Raw genomic sequence first — 27470 nt, 5'->3', positions numbered from 1 at the left:
TCAATGTTTGAACCATATGCATATGGTCCTCCAGAATGGTTTGGTAGTCCTTGCACGTCAAGCACAGTAGGGAATGCCATGATATTGAACCACTGAAATCCTGTGACCAAATGTTTGGCTATAGCAGCCCAACCATGAATATTGACTCTGTAGATCTCCCGACAAACAGCTTTGGTGGAAACAGGAGAGTCGAGGTGTGCATTTGATTCTGCTGTGAGTTGGGCTGCTGTGGTTTTATGTTTTTTGGATACAATCTGGGTTAGTACAAGGACATCCCTTTCAGACAGCTTCCTTTCGTGTCGACAGTTACTCCTGTTGGATGTGGTTTGTCCTATGTGGAGGTATGCTGACATTACCCTGGATATCATAGCTCTTGATACACCACAAAGACTTGCTGCCCAGGTCATATGAGCCAGCGGGATGTGCACCAATAATTTGTCCTCTTTTAAACTCTGATATGTCTCACATTATGCTGTGTGGATGGCAACATTTTATATACAGCTGTGCCATTGCTCTGTTTATTCAACCTTCACACTCCGCTCTTACTGATGGAGTGTAAAATCAGTGAAGATTGGCCACCAGGCCGAGCATATATAGACGTGAAACCTTCCAACAGTGTTTCAGTTTCATTGTCCAACCCCATATCGTTTCGCTTCAGAAGACATTGATTCATCCAAGTGGGGTCGTATGGATTACTGTCACAATTGCTGTGTGTGGTTTTTTCAAGCAAAGGAGCAGAACCCATTCAATGGCATTTTATGGACTCACAGAGATGGATTATTTTCCTGAATTTTTTTGTTTGTGTTTATCTGAAGAAAGAAAGTCATATACATTGATAATGGCATGACGGTGAGTAAATGAAGAGAGAATATTTGGATGAACTATCTCTTTAACATTGTTAAAGGAATGGTTTAAATGAAAATGTGGTAATTTTCTCATATTTCACATCGGTAAAATTTTAATTGAAAATGAATAATACAAATTTATATTTGTTTTTCCCTAAGCAATTACAAAGAATGAGGGCTGTAGTTTTCATGTTTAATGTAAAACATGTTTCATGTTTTATCATAAAAGTATAATAATTCATATGAGTTCTGCATTACATATAAGCCTTCTGAAGACAAAAGCTTTGTGTGAAAGATTGGATACTGTTATTTAATTGAATAACAATTGAATAATGTTATTCTATAATACACAACATGACAGTGTTGCGGTAATTTGTGTCATTTTCTGTTTTTGGGTGGGTTGGACGTGTTTTATTTGTTTCCTGTGTGTCAGTTAGTGTCTATGGTTTCCATTGATCTGATTATTATGTGCACCTGTTATTTATTTCATTGATTGGTTTGTTTGGGTATTTCAGCTCTGTGTTTCTTTCAGTTCATTATCTGTTCTCGTCGCGTTTACTTGGTTGTTCTGTTCATGTTAATTATCAAGTGTGTTCTGAGTATTTAGTTTTGAGTTTTTGTTAATAAATCATTACTGCTGCGAACACATCCAGCTCCTTTCCTTTACTTTTGCAAGCGCTGCTGCAGAAAGTGAGTCAACATTTACAGAATTTTTGCCTTTGGTTCATCTGTCTCTTTGAATTTCAATGTATAAATGAGAAATAGCTGTTACATACAGGTCATAGTCCATGACTGAGATGTGCAAGCTGACTTGGTCCATGCTCTCGGGAGGGATGTCAAAGATAATAGCCTCATTATAAGTGGGATTCAGGGTGTTTTTCTTTGTTGTGGTCTTCTTCTTTTTGAGACGTCTCCCATCACAAATGAGGGATACCTTCACATAGGGATCTGCTCAGAGAAAACACTGGTATTAGTTCAGATCATTTAAACGCTATTACATGTAATTTCACATTTGCAGTTTGACTTTTTATTAATGAATTCATTATTTTACTTTAATTGAAACTAGTGCATACTACAATTTGTTTAATAAATCATCTACCAATAGCTTGAAGTTGATGAGAGTATTAGATGAGAAGATTTTCATTTCATAATTTCATAGAGCCAACTTTGCATTCGGTGTGAATAGAAGGCCGTTGAGAATTAGAGCTTTAATGAAATGACTTGAGCGCTGATTCTAACATCAGAGCTGCATACTGATTTCCATCCCTCTCCATTATTGCGCAATTTGTCTGATCCATTTATCATGTGCATTAGTAAGCCATAAACTACTTCCAGCTTGAGCAGAACAAATCACATGAGAAGTACTTGTTCTGACACCAAATTAGCTTGGGGCACTTCTAAACAGATATTATCCACTGCGTGTGAATAAAATTTTACTGCAAATGAAAAACGTTTACTCTTCAGCAGATAAAAGTAAAAATGTCTGGTGTGTGACACACTATCATTATAAGGAAAAACCATGATAGTGTGAGTAATTCATGTTATTGGAGCTTAAAATTGTTCCCTGCATCACATTCGTAACGCTTCTTTAGACTGTCTGGCTTAACTCGCTCAGCGATGCTGCTGATTTACCTCAGGAAAAGTTTGCTAATATGAACTGACTCAACAGAAGCCAATTTGTAACATGAAACCATGATTAGAAGTTGCTGGACGTGTGCATTAACAATATATGAGGGGAAAAAAGCTTTCCAGAAGCCATAAAACCAAATGGACCAATTATAGAGGAGAGTGGTGCTACTTTTTACTTATGTTGTCCTCTAGGCAAGGAGAAATGAGACAGAGGTAATATAAAATGGCTATACTTCAGGATGTGTCCGAATTGGACCCTATAGTGAGAATTGGACCCTAAACTAAAGTGTTACCAAATGTTTCTTTCTAAATGGATAGTCTCATAAAGTATGTTCTCTAGATTAAGAGAGTGCTTGTGACACTTTTCACCCTACTCTCCCCTACTTCTAATCACATTTCTGTATTTTGATGCTTAAAGGCAGTAAAGCTTTCAGTGGTGAAATTCTACCTGAGTATCCTGTAATGTCCATTGCCTTTAGGTTCCTGCATTTGATGACTGTGAGTGTTAATCTGCCTGCTGTAGGTAGATAGCAGAGTGAGAACATGATCTCCCCAAGGTCCACGCTTTCCTGTCAGACACAGACACAGACAAATCAATGTAGCATGATGTATTGGCACATTTTGTTACAAAGGTCACCCTTTCAATTCAATAGCTCCGGATAATAAAGATAAAAGCAGTAAATGTGCATTAATGTACCAGCAACAGATACTATTAGAATAGATACTGTTCCACAAGCATCACTCCCAGTCAATATATGAGTATAGAAAAACCTATTTCATGAGAAAAATAAATCTAAAAGAAATCATGCCTTGGTAAATCATAATTATGACATAATAAATTGATTTATTAAAATCTATAATAAAATCTAAAATTTTAATTCATTAAAAACATAATAAATTGCCACAGATAGTAAGCCATACTAAGAATGATACTAAGCCATAATTATGAGACTAAAAGTCCAACTAAAAGTCAAACTAAAATGACATAAAGCATAATAACGACATGTTGAAAAAAGATAAAAAGCCCAAACTATTTTAAAAAATCATAATTATTACATACAGTAAAGTCTAAATTATGAGATTAAAAAAATCTTACGACAGTCAAAATTTAAACTCTTTTTCATAATTATTTCAACTTTATATCTCATAATGACATTTTGTATTATAATTTACCAAACCATTATGTTTTGAATGTGGCAGAATGGGCTTCCATACAGACTTCCCAATGCTATGACTACTTGTCACTAGCGGTGTTTCCTTTGTGAATGAATCTATGTTTGGGGACAAATCTTTTAAGAGGACGAATCATTGTAACAGTGTTTGTAGTCAGTAATTATTGACTTTTCAATCTGCACAGTCGCTGAATAGAGAAAGATTCTGCATCAATACGATCAATACAGTCACTTTGATAGGTTCCCTTCCCAGATATGCTAAAAGCTAGTTAGTACTGCAAGAAGTTATTTATTGGTATTTGTGGTTTGGCATTTTGACTATGACGGTTGGGTTTAATAAGCCTTTGACTCAATATCGAGGTCTAGGGGAATACTGATTGGACAGATATAGTCACAGTGACCAATTAGTTGTTGAGATTCTCCAAGCCGCAAGCTCCCCTGGACACCATTCCAGCAAACTGTTAATTAAACGTCAACACTCCAAAACATTTCGGCCTTCCCACCAGGGCATGAGGTCCATCATTTCCATCACAGCTGATCCAAGCATATCAGGCTTCTTTTAGATCAGGATAAAACAAGTGTAGGCCTATCCAACAAAAATAAGGCAATGCATTGGAACAGTGGAATTTTTAGACATTAAGACCACCCACTTTGTCTGAAAGTTAAGCACATGCGATGCAAAGGCGAAGGAAGCTAGAGTTAGCGTGTTAGCGTCATCATCTCAGCAGTATTAAGACATGGTGTAAAAATTAATCACTTTAAATGAGCTCAATAAGCCTCTCTCTGACAGACATATCCCATGACTCCCTACTTGTGGCTTAATGTCTCTCTAGCCCTCTAAGGTGATTATTTGCAGTTTGCACTTAAGTATCATATAGGGACTTTTTAAAGTGGACTGATGGATGGGCAAAATGCCAGCTTGACAGAAAGAAAAGCTGTGGAAATGTCTCAGAAATGTATTTGTAAAGCAAGTAAACTTTAAGTAAATAAATAGACTATTACTGAACAATATGGCATAGGTTAAAAAGTCAAGTAATCAAGCTTACTAAATTATGTCTGATTTCCAGAATAGTAACGATGTGTGAATACAGGGAATGTGTTGAAGTTTTTGTATAATAATTTTACTTTTTTTCAAATCAGACCAAATTCCTTCCATCTTCGCCTTTTGGAACATGTTTGCGGTCAGCTGGCATTATCTTAAAGGGACAGTTCATCCCCCAAAATCTGTCATCATTTACATTTAGCCTATTGCTATCCATTGGTATAATCCACTTGGTATAATCCTTCTTCCATGAAATATAAAAGCATTTATGTTATTTTTCTTACAATGAAAATAAATGGTAATATCAAGTTTTTTATCCCAAGTCTTCTAAAGCAATCAATAGCTTTTTGTATAAAAAAAGAGCAAAATTTAGATGTTATTTATAGTTATTTAGATAAGTAATTTTTCACATAATCCTCTCATCTGTTATAGGTCTGAAATCTCATGCACACTCACGTATATTTAAATATGGCATGTCAAGACATGTCACACCATGTTTGACATCAGTAATTTCAAAAGCCATTGGTTCTTTTGCCTTGAAACCATTTGTGACACCAAATTTTGACAAATGCACAAATTAATAACAATAACAACACAAATTTGAATATTCACATATCCAAACTGTGAATATGAAAAGCAACGTAATCTTTAGTCTTTTTTCTACGTTTTTGTATAGCTTCAGAAGACTTGATTCATATGGACCATTTGGTGCTTTTTGTCATTTTATGAGCGTGGCAGTCCCTATAGTCACTATTAACTTGCATTGTATGGAAAAGAGCAGCTTTAAAGGTACACTGTGTAGAAATTTCTAGCGGTGAGATTGTATTTTGCATTCAAATGAATAGTGCTCTCTAGCACCTCGCTTTTTCAAATGCGTGTTGCAACCAAGAAGCTATGACAACATGTCTTTAAATAGCACTTCATCAAGTTTTCTTTCGGGTGATGAGGTTTGTTATTTCAAACAAACTGCAACATGACACACAACGAACAAACGAATGTTACAGTATTAATCACAGACTGTAAAAATCATCTCCTGTGGCTCTGAACAAAAACGCGTTGTGGAAACGCGTTGAGGTAGACTAGTGCTTTTTGTCCCTCACTGCTATTATAGTTTTTCAAAATGGCGGAACGACATGGAAGCCTCCTTGTACTTACTCGTCCAATATAAATAAAGATTAGAAATTCTTCGCTTACGACTCGAGGATAAGTCAGATCATTGGCAGAGATAATTTTACACCAATGAGGACATATTTATGAATAAAGATTTTAGCTAATAAAATACTTAAAAAACTACACAGTGTACCTTTAACATCCTGCCTAACATCTCATTTTGTCTGTAAAGGGGAAAAAAAGAACACAGTCGTTTTTTGAGTTTTAAAGATGAGTGCATTGAGTTCCAGATTCAAATCTCCTGCCAAGTATAACAAAACGTGGGCTATTGTTCAAGGGGCAGCCGGCCTCCTGCCACGAAAGCAATAACCACAGGTTTATTGAATTGCTCCTCTGAGGATAGTAAATCTAGAAAAAAGAGAGAAATAAGACTCGTCGAAGATTATTGCCTGCCGTCATGGAGTGATCAACAAACCGCAGATGACCTCAGTAGCTATTTTGTAGGTTAACTTCAATATTAATATTATTCTGATTGGCAGTACCTCTTATTAGAGCCGTAACAAAAATTAGGCAATTACTTTGTCCACACATACAATCAGCCTGTGTCAGTCATCTCCATGTGTCAATTACTACCTTATCTGTGTGTTAATGAGGGTAGATCCCTGAACTCTCATTAACTCGGCTGTCTTGGTGTAAGCAGGTGTATAGCACAGTGTTGAATATTGTGTCTGCATTTTAACAGTAACCCAACAAGCTAATTCACATACCTTAGTCGCCATCTAATGGCCTTGTTATTTAGAATTAATTTATTTTCTAAACACAAACTGTCTGACCGGTGCAAAATCAAGTGTACTTGCTAAGGTTTCAGGATCCATCTTTCCTTCTCTTACCAACAGAAATTAAATTATAGTGTCTAGAATGTTGTAGATGACCTGGATGACTTATGATTGATCAGACCAGGCTTATGTCATGTGGTACAGTGGGGTCCAAAAATTTGAGACTACATTGAACACATTTTATCTGTACGATTTTAACACTTAAAAAAAATATCTTATGCTCACCAAGGCTGCATTTAATTGATACAAATATGATTACAATTTAAAAGAACTGTGTATTTTAATATGTTTTAAAATATAATTCATTCCTGTGATGCAAAGCTGAGTTTTCAGCATCATTAGAATCTTCAGTGTCACATGATCCTTCAGAAATCATTCTAATATGCTGATGTGCTGCTTAATATTTTTATGGAAACCTTGATGCAATTTTTAGGATTCTTTGATGAATCAAAACTTCAAAAGAACATAATTTGGAAATTAGATGTAAACATATTTAGATTTTTTTGTAAACAAATTGTAAATACATTTTATATTGTAAATATTATTACATTGCTGAATTATTTTTTCTACTTCATATATATATATTTAATATAAAATGAATTTATTTTTTATTTTTTTATATTTCGATTTGGTCACTGTCAAAAAAGCTAATTTGTGACATTGATCATGTGAGCAGTTTTGTACACATGGTCAGATGTTCTCAAACCAACTTCTAAAACATTGTGAACTTTGTGAGTCAACTTTTTACTTAAATTGTAATGTTCATATTTAAATTAGCAATTCAACTTTTTTTTAAACTGGTCTCAGACTTTTGTGACCCACTGTATATTAATGTACACATCTGATCAATATGTGATCAATATGCCTACATATGAGCATCCTCATCATGCACATCTCCCCATAAAAAAATCGTCTTAAAATCCAGCAGAATTTCACGATTTGGAAAACACATCAAGAGAAGAGAGAGCGGCAAGGTTCTCTTACAGAGGTAGCGTACTGAATGTCTCTCCAGATGGAGGTTTCCCTCGAGAGATCAGACACTTCTAACAGATTGTCCAATATGACCTCCCCAATCATATCGTGCCGTGAGAACCGGTCGAAGTCAAAAACGCTGAGATGGAGCTTCCTGGCGGAAAGCTCATCATAGGCTACCGGAAACTGGAAGGACTCGTCAAACGTGGGGTTGAGCGTTTTACGATGGACTCGTGTCTGGAACTTCTGCTGCCGATCGGGAAGCAGGTAGATCTTAACATAGGGGTCGGAGCTGCCGCAAAGATCCTTGGCTGGTAGATCAAATGCCTTGAGTATCTTGACAAGTATCATCTCATTCTCATAGTCATAGCGGAGAGAAAAGTTGATCTTGCCACAGTTTTTGCCGCCTTTACTATTGTCGGAGTCGTCGTTCTCTGTGGTCATCTGCTTGTAGAGTTCAGGCTTGATGCGGCCAATGCTGGTTGGCTGCTCATCCACATCATAATCATCTCCCAGGTCCAGACTTCCAACCTGCATTTGACGGGGAAGGTGACGTTTGAAGGAACTGTGCCTGAGAAAATGAGATAAAGGAGAGAAAGAGTAACGTGAGGAATTTGATGATGTTTGGAAAAAGTTGGATTAAAAACTGAACAGCCCAAGGCAAGGTTTTGTAACTAAAAAATGTTTATTGTACTGAAATCCTACTGATGTGTCACTTGCATAATTCATACACTATACATTATGAATAATATTGTTATATACACTTGAGGTTTGTCACAATTCTATAGTGAAGACAAACCTCAATACCATGAAAGCAATTGTTTCATCCGTCACGTAACTGTTCTCAAAAGGAGACCGGGTGTTAAAATTAATTCTGGTGTAGTTAATTCAACTGCATACAATTTAATATTAATAAAACTCCATATTTCCCTGTCAGGCTGATCACTAGGAATGCTCTGTAACAAAAAGCAGTGTGAAATCTTCAAAAGCAGCCACATAATGAAGCTAAATTAAATATTACTCTTTAATGAGCAAATAGTACATGACATATTAAATTTTGAGTGGACAAGTTCTGTGCCGTAATTAAGGGCCCTGGAACAAGCCCAAATGAATCAAGTATGCATGAGCAGCACTTCTCTTGGTTCCAGTGATTATGAAGCAGCTAAACATTAAAAACTCGCCCTGAAGTGATATTGAAATACATTATTGAAGGGATAAAATAACAAAGCAGTCACAGATGAAAGACTTCACTGTCCTCTAAAATATTACGCATCATCAGCACAATACTTTCAAATATAAATGATGTTTCTGAGAAGTTTACATTTCTCTTGCTGGTGCCAGTATTAATCTGTTCTCTAATGTCTTTATGAGATCCTCTAATGGGGTGACCGTAACTGATGCCTTTTGAGCCATACTGGAATAACCACCTTGGAAATATAGGAAAGTTTACACAGATCTAATAATACAGGGAGGGTGGTCTGACAGTCTGGTTCATAGTCTGCATTTCCTTCAGGTATATACAGTTCTGCATGTGACGAATGACATGTGTAAATGGTTGCAGACACAGGCTGCAGGCTGAACATTGATCAAAGATAAGGAAAAGGGGGGAAGATGGGCATCCCTTAAGAACAGTGTGAATTTACAGCTAGATTTTAACATATTTAGATTAATTTGGCATGCACATAATGCATCATCATGTTTATTATTAAAGGAAATTGTGTTATTGCAATAGACTGAAAGTCATAAGATGACCCTTACCTTGGGCAAGAAGCTCCCCTTTTAAACTTATATTAACAAGTATTCTTGTGTATTTCATCATTCATTTCATCAAAAACATCTTCATTTGTGTTCCGAAGATGAACGAAGGTCTTACGGGTTTGGAACGACATGCGGGTGAGTAATTAATGACATAATGTTGGGTCAACTAATCCTTTAAATAACTTCTTCTAAATTCTAAGAAGGACATCTTAACACTAAGTAATTTTTTACTTACAAATGTACTTACTTAGTTTCCACAAAGACCCTAAATAACAACTAGACATAAAAACATTTAATATTGAACATGTATCAACATTCAATTCATTATTCACAATTAGCCAATGACAACAATTTTGTTCAAACGTTTGGGGTAAGTATGACTTTTAATATGGCATGTTGGTAACACTTTACTTGAAGGGGTGTGCATAAGACTGACATGACACCTTCATAATCATGACATGACACATGTCATGAATATGAAGGAGGTTTTATGCATGTTTATGACATCTGCCATTAAGTGTCATTCGCTCAATTATGAAATTTTTAATGCAAATATGACATTGTTTGAGATGTCTTTGTTATGACAACTTGACATAAAGCAATACATCATAACCTGTCAGTGTCTTTGTCATGACAACTTGACATTACCAAGACAACATAACCTGTCATAAATATGCCATAAACATGACATAGCAGATTAATTATCAAACTTAAAAAACTAATTAGCTTTATGGATTGTTTTTGTCCTTAAAATGACATTTTAATGACAAATTTAATTTGTACCACTGTAGTTGAGGTCAAGAAAAATATTCATGACACAGTTATAAAATAATTTGACAGAGTATTAACATTTAATGACATTTTAATGACAAATTCAATTTGTACCACTGTAGTTGAGGTCAAGAAAAATATTCATGACACAGTTATAATGGCCTCATGACAGCCAATGTCAAAACCAACCACATGACAGTTTAATGTAATGTTAGCCCATAAAGCTAAGTGATTTCTTGAGTTTGACAATGAATCTGCTATGTCATGTTTATGACATATTTATGACAATTTATGTTGTCTTGGTATTGTCAAGTTGTTATGACACTGACAGGTTATGATGTATTGGTTTATGTCAAGTTGTCATAACAAAGACATCTCAAACAATGTCATATTTGCATTATAAAATGGCACTGAAGAATGAAGAATGGCTGGCGGAAAATCAGCTTTTCATAATTTTTTTTTTTTTTTTTTCACTGTAAAAATATTTCCCAAGATTCCTGCTTTTACTGCATTTTGATCAAATAAACGCAGTCCTCTATTAGGGAAAACATTATCTTACCCAAACTTTTGAAGGGTAGTGTAAGTGTGTGTTCCTAGATGCTTTTTGGCTCTGTTACCTGGTGGATGACGCAGGCTCTGTGGTCTGTCTCTGCATGCGCTGTGTACGGCGCAAAAAGTGCTCCCTCATGGAGAGCTGCACCTCGGCGGGGATGTCGGGAGACGTGCGGCTTATTTTAACAGCTGCCTCCAGGAAGCCCATCGACGCCATAGAATACTTCTCCTTTTCAGTCGCCATGGCGACCTCGGATGGCTGAGGACTGGGCAGGGTAGACGGTAAGTTAAGTGAGGGGCAGTCGTCAGGGGCGAGGACCGCAGAACTTGACGAGAGGGCTTTGTTCCTCCAAGGAACCCAGCACAGCCTCCAAGAGACGAATGAGGAGAGCAACAGCAGCGCCAGGCCACACGCTATTATCACACCGATGGGGAGGCCAACAGTGATGTCTACAGCCGGGCGGAAGTGATGGGCCGCACAATATGGACAAACAGATGGTCGAAACAGTGAGACAGACAGAAAGAGAAGTGCATTAGTTTCAAGAAGGTTCAAATGAGCAATGACTTGTATTAATATTACTTAAGATCCATGAGTTTATTTACTTAAGCCCGTGTGAATCAAACACTGTCTGAGGCCCTGAATTTGATACCACGCACACACTCACAAACACACAGTGCAGAAATGATGAAATGTAATTAAAGTTATCGCAGATACAAGCCCATAATCTATTTCCAAGGGAACAATGCTAGCGGAAGATGCCGCAGCAATATCAAGTGCTCTCACTGCGACGCTTTCCACCCATCAATGGCTCTTACGCATGTAGGCGGAAAGCAAGCTCAAACTCATTTCTTCACGATTACAGAGAATTTGCTTGCAAAAGAACAAACGGACTGGAAAAGCTCCAAGACTGCTGACAAGCACCGTGTAAACAATAATGTAAAATAAAAGGGAGAGTTATCATTTTGTGTGGGAGCTCTATGTAGGTTCTAAAGGTTACAGAGCAATAATATTGAGGCGGCTGAATTCATTTTTATTTTCTGTCTGAGATGTGTTTTTATAGTGAGAAACGCTGATTACGTTTTTTTTTCTCCCAACAGTTGTATGAACGCTCTCCGCCCACTGCTTCAACCGGTTTGATTTATTTGAAATAATGCATGCTGAGATCTCCCTGGGCTTCCTGAGGAACGTACAATGTGTCCTTGCTCAAATAAAATATAAATCTCTACTGACAGTTCAAAGGGCTTGGGGCCACGTCTAATTTAGAGTATTTTACAACTTTTGTTCTTCAGTCAGTTCCTCATTCCTTTCCAAGTCATTTGTCATTACGTGACTACTGTAAGCACACAATACCAAGTAAAGAAAGACTCAAGGTCAGAACAGGAGAAATGAATCAAGACTCAATAATTTTTTTTTTTAAATACTTTCTAATATACAGTACTGGTCAAAAGTTTGCAAAAGATTCTTTTTATAAAAAAATAAGTCTCTTATGCCCACCAAGGCTGCATTTATTTGATCAAAATACAGTAAAAACAGAAATATTATTACAATATTAAAGAACTGTTTTCTATTTGATTATATTTTAAAATGCAGAATTTATAAGCAGTCTTTACTCCAATATTCAGAGTCACATGATCCTTTAGAAATCATTCTGATTTGATGCTCATCGCAAATACGCATATCTTCGCATATCTTCTGGTCAGGTTGCATCTGTATTTCTTAAAAATATGCAAATAACCTTACTTGAGAAAAATATTTTCCCCCAAGCATAAACACAATATTAATTTAAGGATGTTTAGATGAAATACGAAAAAATACTGGTTTAACATTTTTGTTGTTGTTGTTGTTGTTGTTGCATCATATAGCTTCTCTAAAGTTTATAATATGTTACAAGCCGTATATTTGCTGAAGTTTCCCATTTCGTGTGAATAAGCTGTCAAGAGGTTTTCTGTAAACTCTGTAAACTGCTTTCCAAATGTCCATTTGAAGGGCTCAGGGTTTATCCCGAGTGGATATGAAATTTCTAGGTCCAGGGATTTATGTGTTCAGAGGATTTTCACATTCAAACGCTGCCATAGCTTCTGGTTTGTCAACTGAAATGATCCAGACTCCGAAATGTGTCTCCCACGCCACGGGTTTGCCACTGTTGTCTTTTGATTTCTAATAAGTCTGGCTTGCCTGTACAGCTGGACAGGGCTGATAATGTCAAGTTAATGTGGCAGTTTTGTGGTGGGGTTAAACAATAATTTTAGTCACGTGGAATTTTTTGTGTGGATAACATGTATATGAATGCCAATTTGATCCTATTCACATCCAAAAATAAACTAAATAATGCGTCTATTACTCAGTGTGACCGTTTATGGCATGCATACTGGACATTAATGATGATTTGGCTGTAAATCAGCATGAAGAAAGCAGTACAGAAGACAGTAAAGCAAAGTTAGTTTCCATCCATTGAGATATGGATAATGAATCCAAACAGTGCGACATTGTGACTCCCCATGGACCTGTTTGCCCCAGCATGATATTTCACACAGCTCTGGTTATAATACTCAGCTAATGATCCATGCATATAATGGCTCATAAATGCAATCAGTCAGTCACCAAATATTTTTCTCAGGCCTGATGTCCAAGACAGAGGGAAGCCGTAAAGTTGCAGGTGGTTCGTGCGAAAATTTGTCAAAAAAGCTCATATTTTCTTGGATTAAAGTCAAAAGCCTAATCTAGGGTCAATGACATGTAACATATTAATCTTGTAGCTTGACTGCATGTGAGTGTAATCATTGCTTTTTAAATATATCTATTTTTGTATAGTATTTTTTCCAAATATCATGAAATATTAATTCATACTGTAAATATGTTTTACTGTATTACACACACACACACACACACACACACACACACACACACAAAATTAAATATATCTTATTTATTCATTTTTTATGAATTCAGAAATATCACTATGTTTCAGGGACTTGTACCAAATTACATTTTACAACATGATCTGTCATAAAAAGGGTAATTATCATTATTATAATTTCCTGTTCCATTTTAAATGTGTTATTTTAGTATAATTAATATACTATAGTTTTTAATATTTTTAATTTATTTTTATTCTTATATTTTTCATTTTAATTGTAAAGTTGTAGTATTTTGTTGTATGTTTTTTTCAAGTTTTTTTTAAAATGTCTATATAGTTTTTATAAATTTTTAGTTCAGTTTTAGATATTTTAGTACATCAATTTAAAGTAATTGAAAATGAGAACACTTCAACTAGCTAAAATATAACAGGTTTCATTGTTTTTTTTATAATTTGTTTTATTTCAGTTACAATTATTTAATGTCTTTGTTTATTTTTATTTTTATTTAAATGTTATTATAAATACATTTTTCTAATCTAAACTAATTTTAATTTCAAAATTTAAAACATGCTCATCAAAATGTTTGATATATATAATTTTGTCAGGTCCGTTGATCAGACTGCAAGTGCACCTGGCTGCTAATTAGATATGCAGTCAGGCTTTTCTTTACTCTCTATGTAGCTAGTATCCTGAAAAAAACAATCTCAACCTCTGGTGCATAATGAATCCACAGCATTTATGTTTGTGGAACCTGTTTCCCATCTTGGCGCTCAGCAACATTTTCCAGCCCAGTGCTGCAGAAGCAGAGAGGAGAACATGCTGTCCTATGAGATAACACATGAAGGGAAGGGGCTGTTCATTTCCCCCCTCCTCCTCCTCCTCCTCCTCCTCCTCTGGCACAGGGTTCACTCGGGTTGGGCCATGTCTGGAGCACATGAGTAATATCAGGAGGCCCACAAATTCAATTAAGATTTGTTTTGAAACTGAGTCAGGGAACAAACTGGTGCCCGAGGGTTTTCCCTTCAAATGTCTTCAAATGTAACCTGGTTTCCATAGAAACCCAGCTATAAGATGCAACATGTGCCCTGTCAGGTCTCATCATCTAATCCCGAGCAAAAACAAAAAGCTTTGTTGTGTGCTCAAAGGACAGCATGAAATGAAGAATTAACGTTTGAGGACATAAAATGTGAGGCGACAAACAACAACATCAGGGGGGTCATCTGAACCTTGAAATGAAGCCAATTAAAGAACCTCTAACATGGGCCTTTTTTAATTACAGGGTAGAATTGCAACAAAATGGAACACTGTGCTAACACAGCCTAATTTAACCACACACAAAGGGCAATCAGGAAGACAGTGTGTTAACCCAACTCAGCGGACCTCAATTACACAGTCTCTCTTCCACCCACGCATCTCCGACAGCTGATATTTTCAGGACAATGGGAGCCACACTGATAGGAACTGGCATCACAATCAGTGGCCACCATTAGGGAGAGCTCAGAGGCATTGTCATATCATGCCTTTGAACTAGATCTCTGTTCCCAAGTGAACGCATGTAGATTTAATGTTGATGGTGGAAAATACACTGCAAAGTGTAAATCTGTCTCCTATGGGTCTATCTCTTGAGGATGTATGCAAATACAGCCACAGAAGGACTATAGCTGCCTCCGAGTCCAGAGCCTTGCTACGTTAGTCAAGATCCATTACATCGGCCTGAATAAATCAATGTGACAGCTCAGTAAAGAGCGCTTTGTGATTTATAGTACCGGTACAGTACACATTACCAATTAAAAGTTTGTAGTCTGTCATTTTTTTAAAGGATTTTTTTACTATTATTCAGTGAAATTCAATGATGCATTAATTTGATCAATAGTGAAGCATTCAACTTTATTCATCCTGAAAAAAATATTAAGCAGCACAACGGATTTCAACATTGATAATATAAGAAATGTTTCTTGAGCAGCAACTCATATTAGAATGATTTCTGAAGGATCACGTGACACTGAAGACTAGAGTGATGATGCTGAAAATATATTTTTCATTATAATATTAATATTCCAAAATATGACTATTCTTACTGTATTTTTGATTGAATAAATGCAGCCTTATTGAGCATAATAGATTTTAAAAACATTAAAACACCTTACCGACCCTAAACCTTTGAATGGTAATTTAATAAACCAAAAATGGCTTATCAAAAAAAAAAAAAAATTATATATAAACTGTATTTTAATATATAATAAATAATAATAATGTGTGTATAGTAATGTATGTATACATGTGTGTATATAAAATTAATGGAAAACTGAAAAAAACATGAAAAATGTCCTGAAAGGAGACACATGTTAGGCAGGAGTTAAGCCAAGAGGACAAGTGTAAAAATCAAGGTGCAGCCTTGGGGTCATTCCTCAGTTGACCGCTTGTATAAATCACCTCACATGATGCTGCATGAAATCCCAGGCTTTACAGGGGAAGCTTTTCTCCTTGATTCTGCACAGAGAAAAAAAAACATCGGCTCTGCAAGCAAATCTCCATGCCACATCCGGGCCATTTTTAGATTGCTCTATTTCATAGCTCCTTCTCCACTGCAATCTCAAATCCCCTAATTCCCAAGATCTCAGAGTGGCGGAGCGCCACAGCAAACAAAGCCGGGGTTCTCAAACTGAAGGACTGCTGGGAGCAATGCAGAATTCATACGCTAAGACTTTGGGAGGTAAACAGCCTCTCGCAGAGCTTCAGGCACATATTCATAAATTCATTGTAACAACATCTGGACCATGTTTTTAGCAATGACACATTGTTGTTATTCTTAAGTCCCAGAGCTTCACAGACTTCAAGAAGATTTGGAGAAGAGATTTATTCCATGTTAGTGTAATTGATCTGAGGAATATCCTGCTCATACAGAACTTTAAGCTAAACCCAAAGGTATAAGAAGAGAACTGCGAGCCAATCATCAAAACATTCGAAAGCTCAGAACCCCACAGACACAGTTTCTTTATGGATGGTAACCAAAAGACTGGATATTCACAGAATCATATTCTAATCTACTACAGACAGGTGATGATTTTGGAATTTAGCCCTGAATAAAACATCTGAAATGTCAAGAAACCTACAACACCTCTTACATACCGACACCTCTTGCCTTGGATGCAGCATCACAAATAAACAAGTTGTGTCAGTTACCAATATCATTGTAGAAATGTGCTATTCACAGTCAGCCATGATTCAATTGTTCAGCGAGCGAAGGTGTCTGATAACAGCAGGTTTACCAAGATAAAATCAGTAATATACATCAAGTCATGTAATCTCAACACGGCAGCCTTCATGAGGCGAACCGCTCCATGTTGAAGTCGGCATGAAACGGAAGTTGTGATTGTCTTTTCTTCCCTATTGTGACGTAGGGGGGAATTCAGGTTGATTGGGACACTTTTTTCCAACAACATCAGGGGGTCACCTGAATGAAGCCAATTAAAGAACCTCGAACATGGACCTTTTTTTAATTACAGGGTAGAATTGAATCTTCGCAGGGAGCTTGATTGACAGGTGATCTGACCAATCACACAACGCCATCCGCCATTTTGTCCGACAAAGCAGTCAGGAGAGTTAGTAGATTAACATGGGAGGATTTGAACTTGAAAAGCGGAGTGTACTGACGTATTTCCACGGTTAAAACAACACTCCTTCTGATGTTCATTGATGTTTATTTGATGCTATAAATGAAGAAGGTAGAGATGATCGGTTCACGAGCAGCTTTAACTGAGGCTCTACAGCGATCTGTCAGACACATTAAAGAGCCAAAACACGGTATTTATTGTTTAAATTTCTTTAAAAAAAAATACCAAATTTGAGAGGTGAGACTTTTTAATATGAAAAGTAACCCAAAAGTAACCTGGTCTGTCTTGTCTCAGTGTGTTGTCAGTGTCCTCTCTGCTCCGCGATGTGTTTTTCACTGCGTGAGAACATGGTGTGGCGTGAGAGCGGCATAGCTTGTCGGACATAGCAACAGTAAATAAAGGGGGCGGGTCTTTGCGAACGGTCAACAAAAACCTAATTTAACCACACACAAAGGGGCAATCAGAAAGACAGTGTGTTAACCCAATTCAGCGGACCTCAATTACACAGTCTCTCTTCCCAATATCATTATTGATTCTGGGACATTCCAATCAACCTATCAGATTTGAAGGAGAAGTTTACAGTTTATGTCAAGTTTAGGCTTACAACCACGGTTAGGTGTTTAAACATCAGTTGTGGTTATGTGTAGGTTTAGGTTTAGTGGTAGGGGTAGGGATATGAAAGAAAAAAAATTCAGAAAGGAATGTTGTTCCAGGATTAACCAAACATGTTGATCCAGGAACATGTCCTACTGTGATTTAAAGTGCCCCTTTTTTGCTAAATTATAGTTTCCTAATTTTGATTTATCTCCAACAATAGATTTACACGCATTTAAAAGTCATGGGTACAATGGAAAGATGTAGCGAAGCATAATTTTACCCGCTGTCATAGCCAGTCCCATGACAACGTTAATCTGCTCCCACCTGAATGTCTCACAAGATGGTTCACATGGCTTAGCAACAGACTGCATGCACACACACACACGCTATTAAATTCCTGAACTCACATCCTTTATTTGACACAGCGTGATTGTCTGAAGTGTTTATCGATCTGAATCCCCCACACACACCTCTCTGCAAAAGGTGTTACAAATCACACACTGCTGCTGTACACCTTCACATCCACATTCCCCTATTAGCAAAAACATGCCAGCACTGATCATTTCAAGAGTAGACAAGTGTTTATGTGAGAAGGTAAAATATAAACCAGTGGTTATTCTATCTTAACAAAAGGCGGTACCATGTTTAAGTATTGTGTTGTTGAGTATTCGATATGGCACTCGATTAGAAATCCTATAATATCCCATACAGTACAGATCGCTGATCTACTGTATGTAATCTCTGCAAGTAAAATACGTATTTGTCAAATATCACAGTATATAACCAAAGCAACAAATGGTCAAATGCAACAGTTGTCTTTTCAGTCGGTGAACATTAGCCAGGCAGGGAACATTAGCTTTGGCACTTTACTTTTTTTTTTTTTACATTGAGACGATAGTCAAATGTTGCAAAGTTTACCTGAATTCACTCCACTGATGTTAATTGCTATGATATAGCTATATTTGTCAGATGTATGTTCAGTTTGTTTGTGTTTTTATTTTGGTTTGCCCTGTCTGCCTGCCCATCTGTATTCACTAGTTAGTCTCTATGGTTACTGATTATGTTACGCACCTGTTTCATGTTCTGTTGATTAGCTACAGCCCTTAGTTTCCTTTGTTCAGTGTATAATCCTTGTTGGATTTACTATTACAGACTGTTTCTGTTTGTTAAACTCCATCATTGTGCGTTTCATTGCAACCTGCTGATGATATAATCAGTTATTTGATTTCTAATCAAAAAATGTGTTTTCAACCAGTTGCATTGCGTTCAGGGATCCAAGTAAGGAAATTGATGGGGGTTTACTGTAGAAAGGATGCATTAAATTGAGTAAAAGGATCCACAAAGATTACAATATAAGGACTTTTACATTGATATTGTAAATAAATGCTATTTAATATGTTGTTCTAAATAAATGCTGTTCTTTTGAACCTTCTAGTCACTAAAATATTAAGCAGCACAACTGTTTTCAAAGTTGAAAATAATAATAAATGTTTCTTGAGCAGCAAATTAGCATATTAGAATGATTTCAGAAGGATCATGTGACACTGAATAAGTAATGTAGGCCTATTGTAAATTATGCTGAAAATTCAGCTTTACCATTGCAAAAATAAATGACATATTAAAACAGTTATTTTGTTATTTATTGTAATTGGTAAATCAGGTATTAAACATATGCTATATCACATGTAACATATGTATATCACATAAACATATGTATATCACAAACACGTGCACATAATTTCCTCACTTTGGAAAAAGAAAAAACATTGTGACATACTCTGCCTTTTTACTCCAGTAGCTAATGGGGTAGCAGTATTTATTCAGGTCTCTGCATGCATCTGCATTTAAAACAACCATTTCGGAAGAGAAAATTAATTATGATGACTAATTCAAACCCTGGCTGAATGTAAAATAACTATCATCTTCACAGATGTTTGAAAGATGCAAAACGCTGTAAATTCAACAAAAGTTGCATCTTGGTGGTGAGTTTTAAAAAAATGAGAGTGTTGCATTACTGGTAGCAAACATTTTCTTTGCCTTAGCATTTCTGGTAAACAACATAGGAGATACTGTACCATATAGGCTCAATAAACAATTTTATTTTACAAAACTGTACAATCATATGACCTATGACAATTGTCTGAACTCAAGTCTGAGTTTGTTATGCTTATTTTTAGCCCAACGGATTCAGGTGTGTCAATTAACTGTGTGGGCTGGCAATAAAAGAGCTGCTGTCTGTCCCTGCTGCCCACTGCAGCTTTTACAATCTCCTTAATAACTGACCCCATCACACAGATATTGCTATTACACATATCCTGGACTTTAATTGGTTCTATCAAGAGTGATATATCTAATTTATATGGAGAGCAAAGCACATCCCAGAAATCATGGAGGCAGATGCCATCAGATGGACACCGGGAGCTTTATATGAGTGCCGGGAGATTTATGTGACACGGAAAATGTGATAAAGTTTGTAGGATTTGGCCCACGCATCTCCTGCCAGTTTATGGCTGCTTTCATTTGAACACGTATCACAATAAATTCACCAGGTTTCATTTCTTAGCTGTAAAATTAGATTAGGCTCATTTAATGTTTCACTTATTTTTACCACAGCTGGCATTAAAATGGTAAGCCCTGTCTGTCCCCAGAAATTAAAGCTGATATTCTCCAGACATGTTATTGCTAAAATGACTCATGCTTCTGCTAGGCAGATCTTGTGGAATTTGCTGTTTTATAAAACTATAGATGGTAGATGCTTTCGTTTAACATTTGATTGCTTCCAAGAGAAAAAGAGTGAGAACAAAATTGAAAATCCAACCTATTGTGATTAGTCATTAATATCATGTTCCAGGCGGACCTCTTGGCTGAAATGGATAATGCATCCCAAAAATTCCCAAAGAGAAATATTTATCTCGTAGGACGCAGACATTATTGGTATTAAATGTATGAAAACATTATTATTGCCAATATAAATCATTAATATAAATAATATAAAGCAATAATAGGTATACGTATTTTACAGTGTCCCTGTTACACATCTTACATGTACTTAATATAGTAATAACATTATATTATGCATAATTACAAGCAAGTAACCCTAAACCAAACCCTAATCATAACAAAAATTATATAGTAAGTATATGTTGTTAATTAATATTACTCAGTACCAATTTGTATAATCACAATGTCACAAGACACATGATAAAAGGTTCACAAAAAATGTACTGTTGATTAAAATGCTAAATGTGATATTACATTGTGGGTGTAAATGATTAGGCTTGGACTTTGTGCTGGTAACCCAATGCACAGGACAAGAGTGACCCCAGAATAAAAATATTCATGATTCGGAAGCTGAAAATACAGATTTTTAGACGAATATTTTAGACGAATGCTTGCACTATATATTTAAAGTTATGCAGGCCACTTTTTACTGGTAACATAAGACATTTGGCATTATCAGGACTCACAAATATTTCCCCATTGCATTATTATACATTATATTCAACATTATATATAAAAAAATGCTGGGTTGTTTCAACCCAATTTTGGGTAAAATATGGACAAACCCAGCCATTGGGTTACATTTTTCAATTACATTTTTAAACCAACATTTGGGTTTGTCCATATTTTACCCAAAATTGGGTTGAAACAACCCAGCATTTTTTAGAGTGTAGTAGTTTAATGTAGTATTGACACTAAAACTCTTAAAATGTGAATTTTTTCTCACACAGTAATTTTTATTTTGAGTGGACTATACACAATATACAGTATATTGTCACTATCCACGATACGTTGCATTTTTGTATTGCGATATATTGTGAGACGATGTATTGTTACACCACTAATATAGGTATATTTTTTTATAATGTAAATAATGTAAAAAAGTTGAGGAAACTAGAGTGTCAGTAGAAGGTAATATCAGAGCTTTTCACATCCCTTCCTGTCAAAACTGTCTATTTGAATTACTCACATCCAGTAGACCTCAGGCCTGCTCTGGATCAGGGTAAGGTCGGGGGAATTGAAGGTCGGACAGATTGTTGTAAATATGAACCTTTGTAAATAGCATTCATGCTTTTTGTAAATCGCTGACTAATCAGTTGCCTTGGTGGCTCGGGGTCTTGGTTCCTTCTGGCCTTTGGCCTGTGACATGAAGTAAACATCATGTCAGCACTGGAGAGAGCAATGCATCACTTCACTGATCTGTGACTTGACAGTGGCATGACAGCGGGAGTCACGGGGCTGTTGGGCAAAACATCACACCGCATTAGGACTGACAAGAAGTGCGTCGGGAGGCTATTTTGCACATATTCAGTGTAGAAGTAGAACATGGAAAAATCATGTTCAGCTAATGCATCAAAACTAAAGGAATATAGTAGTTACTAATTATTATTTGCTCATCTGTTGTTTTCTTTCTGTGGGACTCTACATGTTTTTAATATAACGACAGTTTGGTTTGACATGGCATTGAGACTTGAGAATCAATGACAATTTATGTTATTGATGTGCCATCTTATGTCGTATATTTGGATGTAATTCTAACCAAAATGAGTGATGCTTCAAACTTTTTCAATAGCTACTTTAGCCATGTAATGTAAGCAAATGCTATCGCTGTATGTAATGCCTGAGCTGAGGGAATAATCAAACGCACTAACCTAAATTATTCATTCTAGTAAATCGCTTCATCATTAACTTTAATGTATTAACTTAAGCCCTTTCACTCACATGTAGCATTGGAAATTACACTTAATTCAAGTGAATCGGGACGTTCATTTAAATGACCATATTCACAAAAAATATTTCGTCAATTCACCAGTGTATTATGTTTTTGACCAGTGTTATTGTTAACTAAAACTAAAAGTAATACAAATCTTTTTCATTAATTGAAATAGAAATATTACATGAAAACTTAAATAAATACATTTTAAGTAAATAAATAAAACAAGTGAAAAATTGTGCAGAAAAAAAGTTAAAGTACTAAAGTTACTCAAATTAAAACTAAAACTAAAATAAATTAATAGAAAAGGAAATAGAAAAAACTAAAACTAATAAAAATGACAGGCACAAATTTTTTTATTAAAACAAATGAACATGAAACCTGAAAATATGAAAATAAAATTATAAATTATTCTGTAAATAAAATTCTGAATAATAATAAAAACTATAGGCCTAATAGTATAAGACTATTTTTTTTTACTTGATTATGAATATTAGTGTGTTTTTGCTGTATTTAATATAAACTAACCTGTTCAATTTTGATAGTCACCCTACCTAGATAAAAGACATTTGAAGAGGCATCTTACAGTTTTACAAACTGAGTCACACTGTTAATACAGGACTGAATGTAATTTGTAAAGTTTACGGACCTACAGACACTTGACCACATAGACCATTTGTCCACGCCCCAAACAAACAAAACAAACGAAATACTTTTATTTTTATTTTTTCTAACAGATGCTGACATGACTACCAGTTGAATGGCTAATTTTTTAATAATAAATTATTTGTAACATGTTGAAGTAGCCTTCTTCTCTGGCTAACATGAGGGGGCGGTGCCCCAGACCGACTGCCACTGACAATTACATATTTATTTTTGGTGAACTATCCCTTTAAACACAAGCACTATTTTCACCACGCTCTGTACAACATTCTTCATTAACCCCAACCCATTAAAGATTGATTTACTGATACTGATCAACTGTGAAGAAGCATGTCTACTGGCCACAAGATGTTCTCAACATGGGAAATAGTTTTGTAGAACTGGAGCGATTGGGTGTCCTTATAGCCTTGCTCAAGGGAGCATTTCCCATTAAAACAACACGAGGAATTAATACTGCATGGGTAAATTATTGACAGAACCCATTACAATCTAGTGCACGAAGGGATACACGCTTTCTTTCTCTGTGTCTGTGTGTGACATAAAAATGAGATCCATTTCAAGTTAAACAGCCCACAGCTGCCCTCCTAATCTCAGAGAAGCATGTTTCGAATAAGTATCTGCATCTCTTGTTAGGTTTTACTAGCCGGTGCTATTTTCAATCATTTTCCACTCAAAAGTGAAGCCTTGGTCTCATCCAAACTTATCCCAGTGACACCCCTGGGGTTTTACAGTCACAAGACAGACTGCTCCTTTAACAGTCCTCCCGGGATCACACACATCTCACACCTCGACACTCACATTTTCCACCTGCCAGTATGACTTTACAAGTTACAAATTCCATAGTGTCTCACTAGGTTCACACATCCAGCTGTTGTATCAGATTTTTTTTTTTTTACAGTTTTGTCTGCCGATGACATTTGTAAAGCCCTAAAGCGTCCTGCAGAGCCACAACCATGACCCATCAATGCATGCACATTAAATATAATGGAGAATTTGTATGACATTGTGTGCATGGTCAGTGAATTTTTTCAGCATACAAACAATTTAAAACATCAACTTAGCATCTAAATGAAAAAATAACACCTGGCTTAGGATATCTATCAGCATTCATATTCACCTCAATGGTATGTGGTTTTATTTCTGGACACAATTGTCTTTGAGCAATAAATGTCATGTGACTAATCACTCTAGAGCTGCAGTGAAAATAATGTCATTCCACTGCTGACGGCACAACAACAATCCCAAACCCTTTCTAGTAACTACCCTGAGCTGTGATGTGAAAGGCAGCAGACAGGGGAAAATACAGTCCATTTCGCTCTTCAAATGGATAGTTTACCCTCACATCCTTCTGAATCTGCAAGACTTTCTTGATATAAAAGATGACATTTTGAAGAATTCTTCAACTGTTTTTTGTTCATACAATGTCAACAATGAACTCCATTTCATTATATGGAGCAACAACAACAACAACAAAAATGCGGTATATATGTAGTTCAGTCATGAAACTCTAGAGGGCGCAGGCTGATAGGTCTTTTACATGCGATCTACAAGCAATCACATAATTACTGCTTGGCACAAGCTGATTGGCTACTACTGATCCTGAAGCCAATGAGATTGCTTGCTCAGCGTTTAAATAGCAAGCAATTTATTGTTTGCTGTAATTTTGTCCTGAAGCGCGCTAACAGAGTTCCTCTGAAACCCTCCACCTCCCCAAGCTCCACCTGTCTAGATCTGCTATGGGGATTTATGTATGTCTATTTTAACAGCAGCGAAGCTTAAATTCTCACATCTGTATGTCTGTGTATCTATTAGCAGTTGCAAGTCCACACTTGCTCTGCAGCAGCAGCAATAATCAATAGCAGCAGTGTAACAGATCTAGTCCACCAAGACCAAATACATTTCTATATTCAATAACATGCTAAAACTATTCTAAGAGTGGTCATGATTGAAATAAACAAATTTTAAATAAACAAATGAATAAAAAAAATGTATTACGTGTTCCACAGAACAACAAAAAAGTTCAGAAAGACTTGCGGGTGGTTAAATGATAACAGAATTTTCATTTTCGGGTGAACTGTCAGGCACTGACAAAATTCATCTAGAATGTACTATAATGTAATATTTGTAATTACAACATCTACCAGTAGGTGCTAACAAGGACATGTTAACTAGCATCTGTGTAAAAAAATAATAATAATTTGTTGCGCATGTCTTTTGAACAAAAAATCTTATTGTGGCTTATTGTGAATAAGCCTTAGGAAAAAAACTGACCGTGAAGACAGGGATTGAAAGTGAGAACGACAATAAAAGCAGTGCAGAAACAAGAAGAAGAAAAAAATGTACTCAGGCTAATCAACCCCCATCAGGGAAGTGTGTTAATCTGCACAAGAAATCACAAAGCATCTGTGCCCAATGCAGATATAAGATGGACTTTAACTGACAGCATGAAACAAGTGGGTAAGTGTTCACTGCAACATGCACAGCATTACAAAACACTGAATAGAGCCATGGGCTGTGAGCCGCAGATTTGTGCTTTTCCACCATCAGCACCTAAAACACTTTCTCCTGCGTGCATAATGCAACACTATTGATTTATGATAGTGCTGTATATTTGGGAGGTGATAGAGCCAAAGTTTGCTCACTCTGACTGCACTGCTGCACTGCCGGACAAAGTCTCTCTCTCTCTCTCTCTCTCTCTCTCTCTCTCTCTGGAACGAGGGTGTGCCGGTGCCTGCGCTGTGCTTCACAGATGGACTGACATATTTACGAGGGGTTTCCAGCAGGGTGAGACACTGAGACTGCCCCCCAGTTGATCGGGCTGAGTTTTACCGAAACTGACATCTACCCCATGCACTGTTCTTGAACTCTAGAACTGCTAGGATCCCCGGTGCAGCAGGTAAGATAGTATCACTGATGGGAGGGGGAGATTTTTACATCCCTGCAGCTATGATTGCTCACTTAATACACACACGCAAGCACAAACAAACACACAAAGTGATACAGGATCACAGTCGCTGATGTGCGCTGCTGAGCGCAATTCACCTGCCAGATCAGTATGTACTGTAGGCAGATGGAAATAACTCATAACAGAAAGAAAACACAACAGCAACAACAAAAACGCACACAGAGGACGTGATGTGGGCAGAAACCCCTTTGATTAAATATTTACAAAGGCTTTTGAAAGGGCAAGAGATTTTAAAAAAGCGTGCCACTCAGTCATCATCTGCTTTCAAAGTGTTTGACGTTCAACCGGAGAGATGAAATAGAAGCGATAAAGAGCACACAGTTGCTGTCACTGGAGCAACTGCATCCCCGCTTTGATGTGATGGACGTGCACACACACATAGTAAATGCGCACATTGATACACCTGCTGGGAAATCCAGTTGTTGAAACTGGTCTTTAGCTGGTCTAAGCAGGTTGACCAGTTGCCATGCTTCAGCTTGACCACCTTAGGTTCTTTTTAGCTGGCTTAATAGCTTAAAAAAAACAGCTACAATGCTCAATAAAAGCATTTTAACGTAGATTTAAATATAGCATAATCTGGATTTTCCAGCAGGACCTACTTCGGACAGTTGTAAAAATCAAAGTAGCACGTGTATAGGAAGCTTCTTTGTTTCCTTCTATCACAGCATGCTCATGCAACCTGTTTCTCCCTTGATGCACAAATCCATCCTTCCAAGCCATTCAAACAAATGCAAACTACTCCAAAAAGGTGCAACACTTGTGTACTCACCAATACTTGTCTGTTTCTTCTTACTCTTTCTCTCTCTGTCCTCCTTGATCCCTTTGATGCTCACGCTCGGCAGCGCCCAAGCAGAATGAGCCTCCACCGCGTTTAAGAACCCCGTTTCTATGGCAGTGAGAGCAAGCCAGTCAGCAAGATACGGCGAAAGGCTGGGGGCAGATCCCTCACTGAGCTCTACGCACACTTACAAACACTCCACACTCCCATTATCCCTGTGGTGTTGCACCGCACGGCTCAATACACAACACGCAGGGCAAAGACCTGTCTGTCACGGGGGCAGATATACATCAGAGATTTAAAACACCAGAGAAACAGCTGTGATCTAACTAGAATAACAAAGCAGCGGTGCTGCATAAGTTTGTTGCATGCATATTAATGAGGCAAACTCATGAATATCAAACATATTTATTGAATGCAGGCAGCAAAGGAGAGATCGAATGAGTTTAGGACGTGTCAATGGATGAAAAGGGACCATTGTGCAGCTTGGTTCCGACAAAGTGATTAAAGAGACCCGTGACAGCTGGAAAGACGGATGGACGGAGAGCATGTGCAAGACACGCCAACAGCCTTTTAATATTCCAATGGCTGTA

The 27470-nt window shown here is 36.7% G+C and overlaps 1 protein-coding gene across 2 annotated transcripts in view; it reads right to left on the bottom strand.

Annotated features, from left to right (window-relative positions):
• Positions 1-27470, bottom strand: part of syt6a (synaptotagmin VIa) — a 50078-nt gene that overhangs the window by 6552 nt on the left and 16056 nt on the right. The window contains exons 1-5 of one of the 2 annotated variants that reach the window (XM_079589649.1): positions 26869-27043; positions 10753-11137; positions 7619-8177; positions 2923-3043; positions 1622-1793 (exon numbers count right to left, since the gene is read on the bottom strand). In XM_079589649.1, the coding sequence (XP_079445775.1) occupies positions 1622-1793; positions 2923-3043; positions 7619-8177; positions 10753-10931 (1031 nt within the window). In that variant the 5' untranslated portion in view covers positions 10932-11137; positions 26869-27043. Of the gene's footprint in view, positions 1-1621; positions 1794-2922; positions 3044-7618; positions 8178-10752; positions 11138-26868; positions 27044-27470 lie in introns of those variants that run through there. The other variant, XM_079589648.1, reaches the window with a different exon arrangement.

Source organism: Phoxinus phoxinus (genome assembly GCF_949152265.1).
Source record: "Phoxinus phoxinus genome assembly, chromosome: 18".
Lineage (NCBI taxonomy): Eukaryota > Metazoa > Chordata > Actinopteri > Cypriniformes > Leuciscidae > Phoxinus > Phoxinus phoxinus.
Note: the sequence above shows the minus strand (reverse complement) of the source record. Positions and strands in the feature narration are given on the sequence as shown.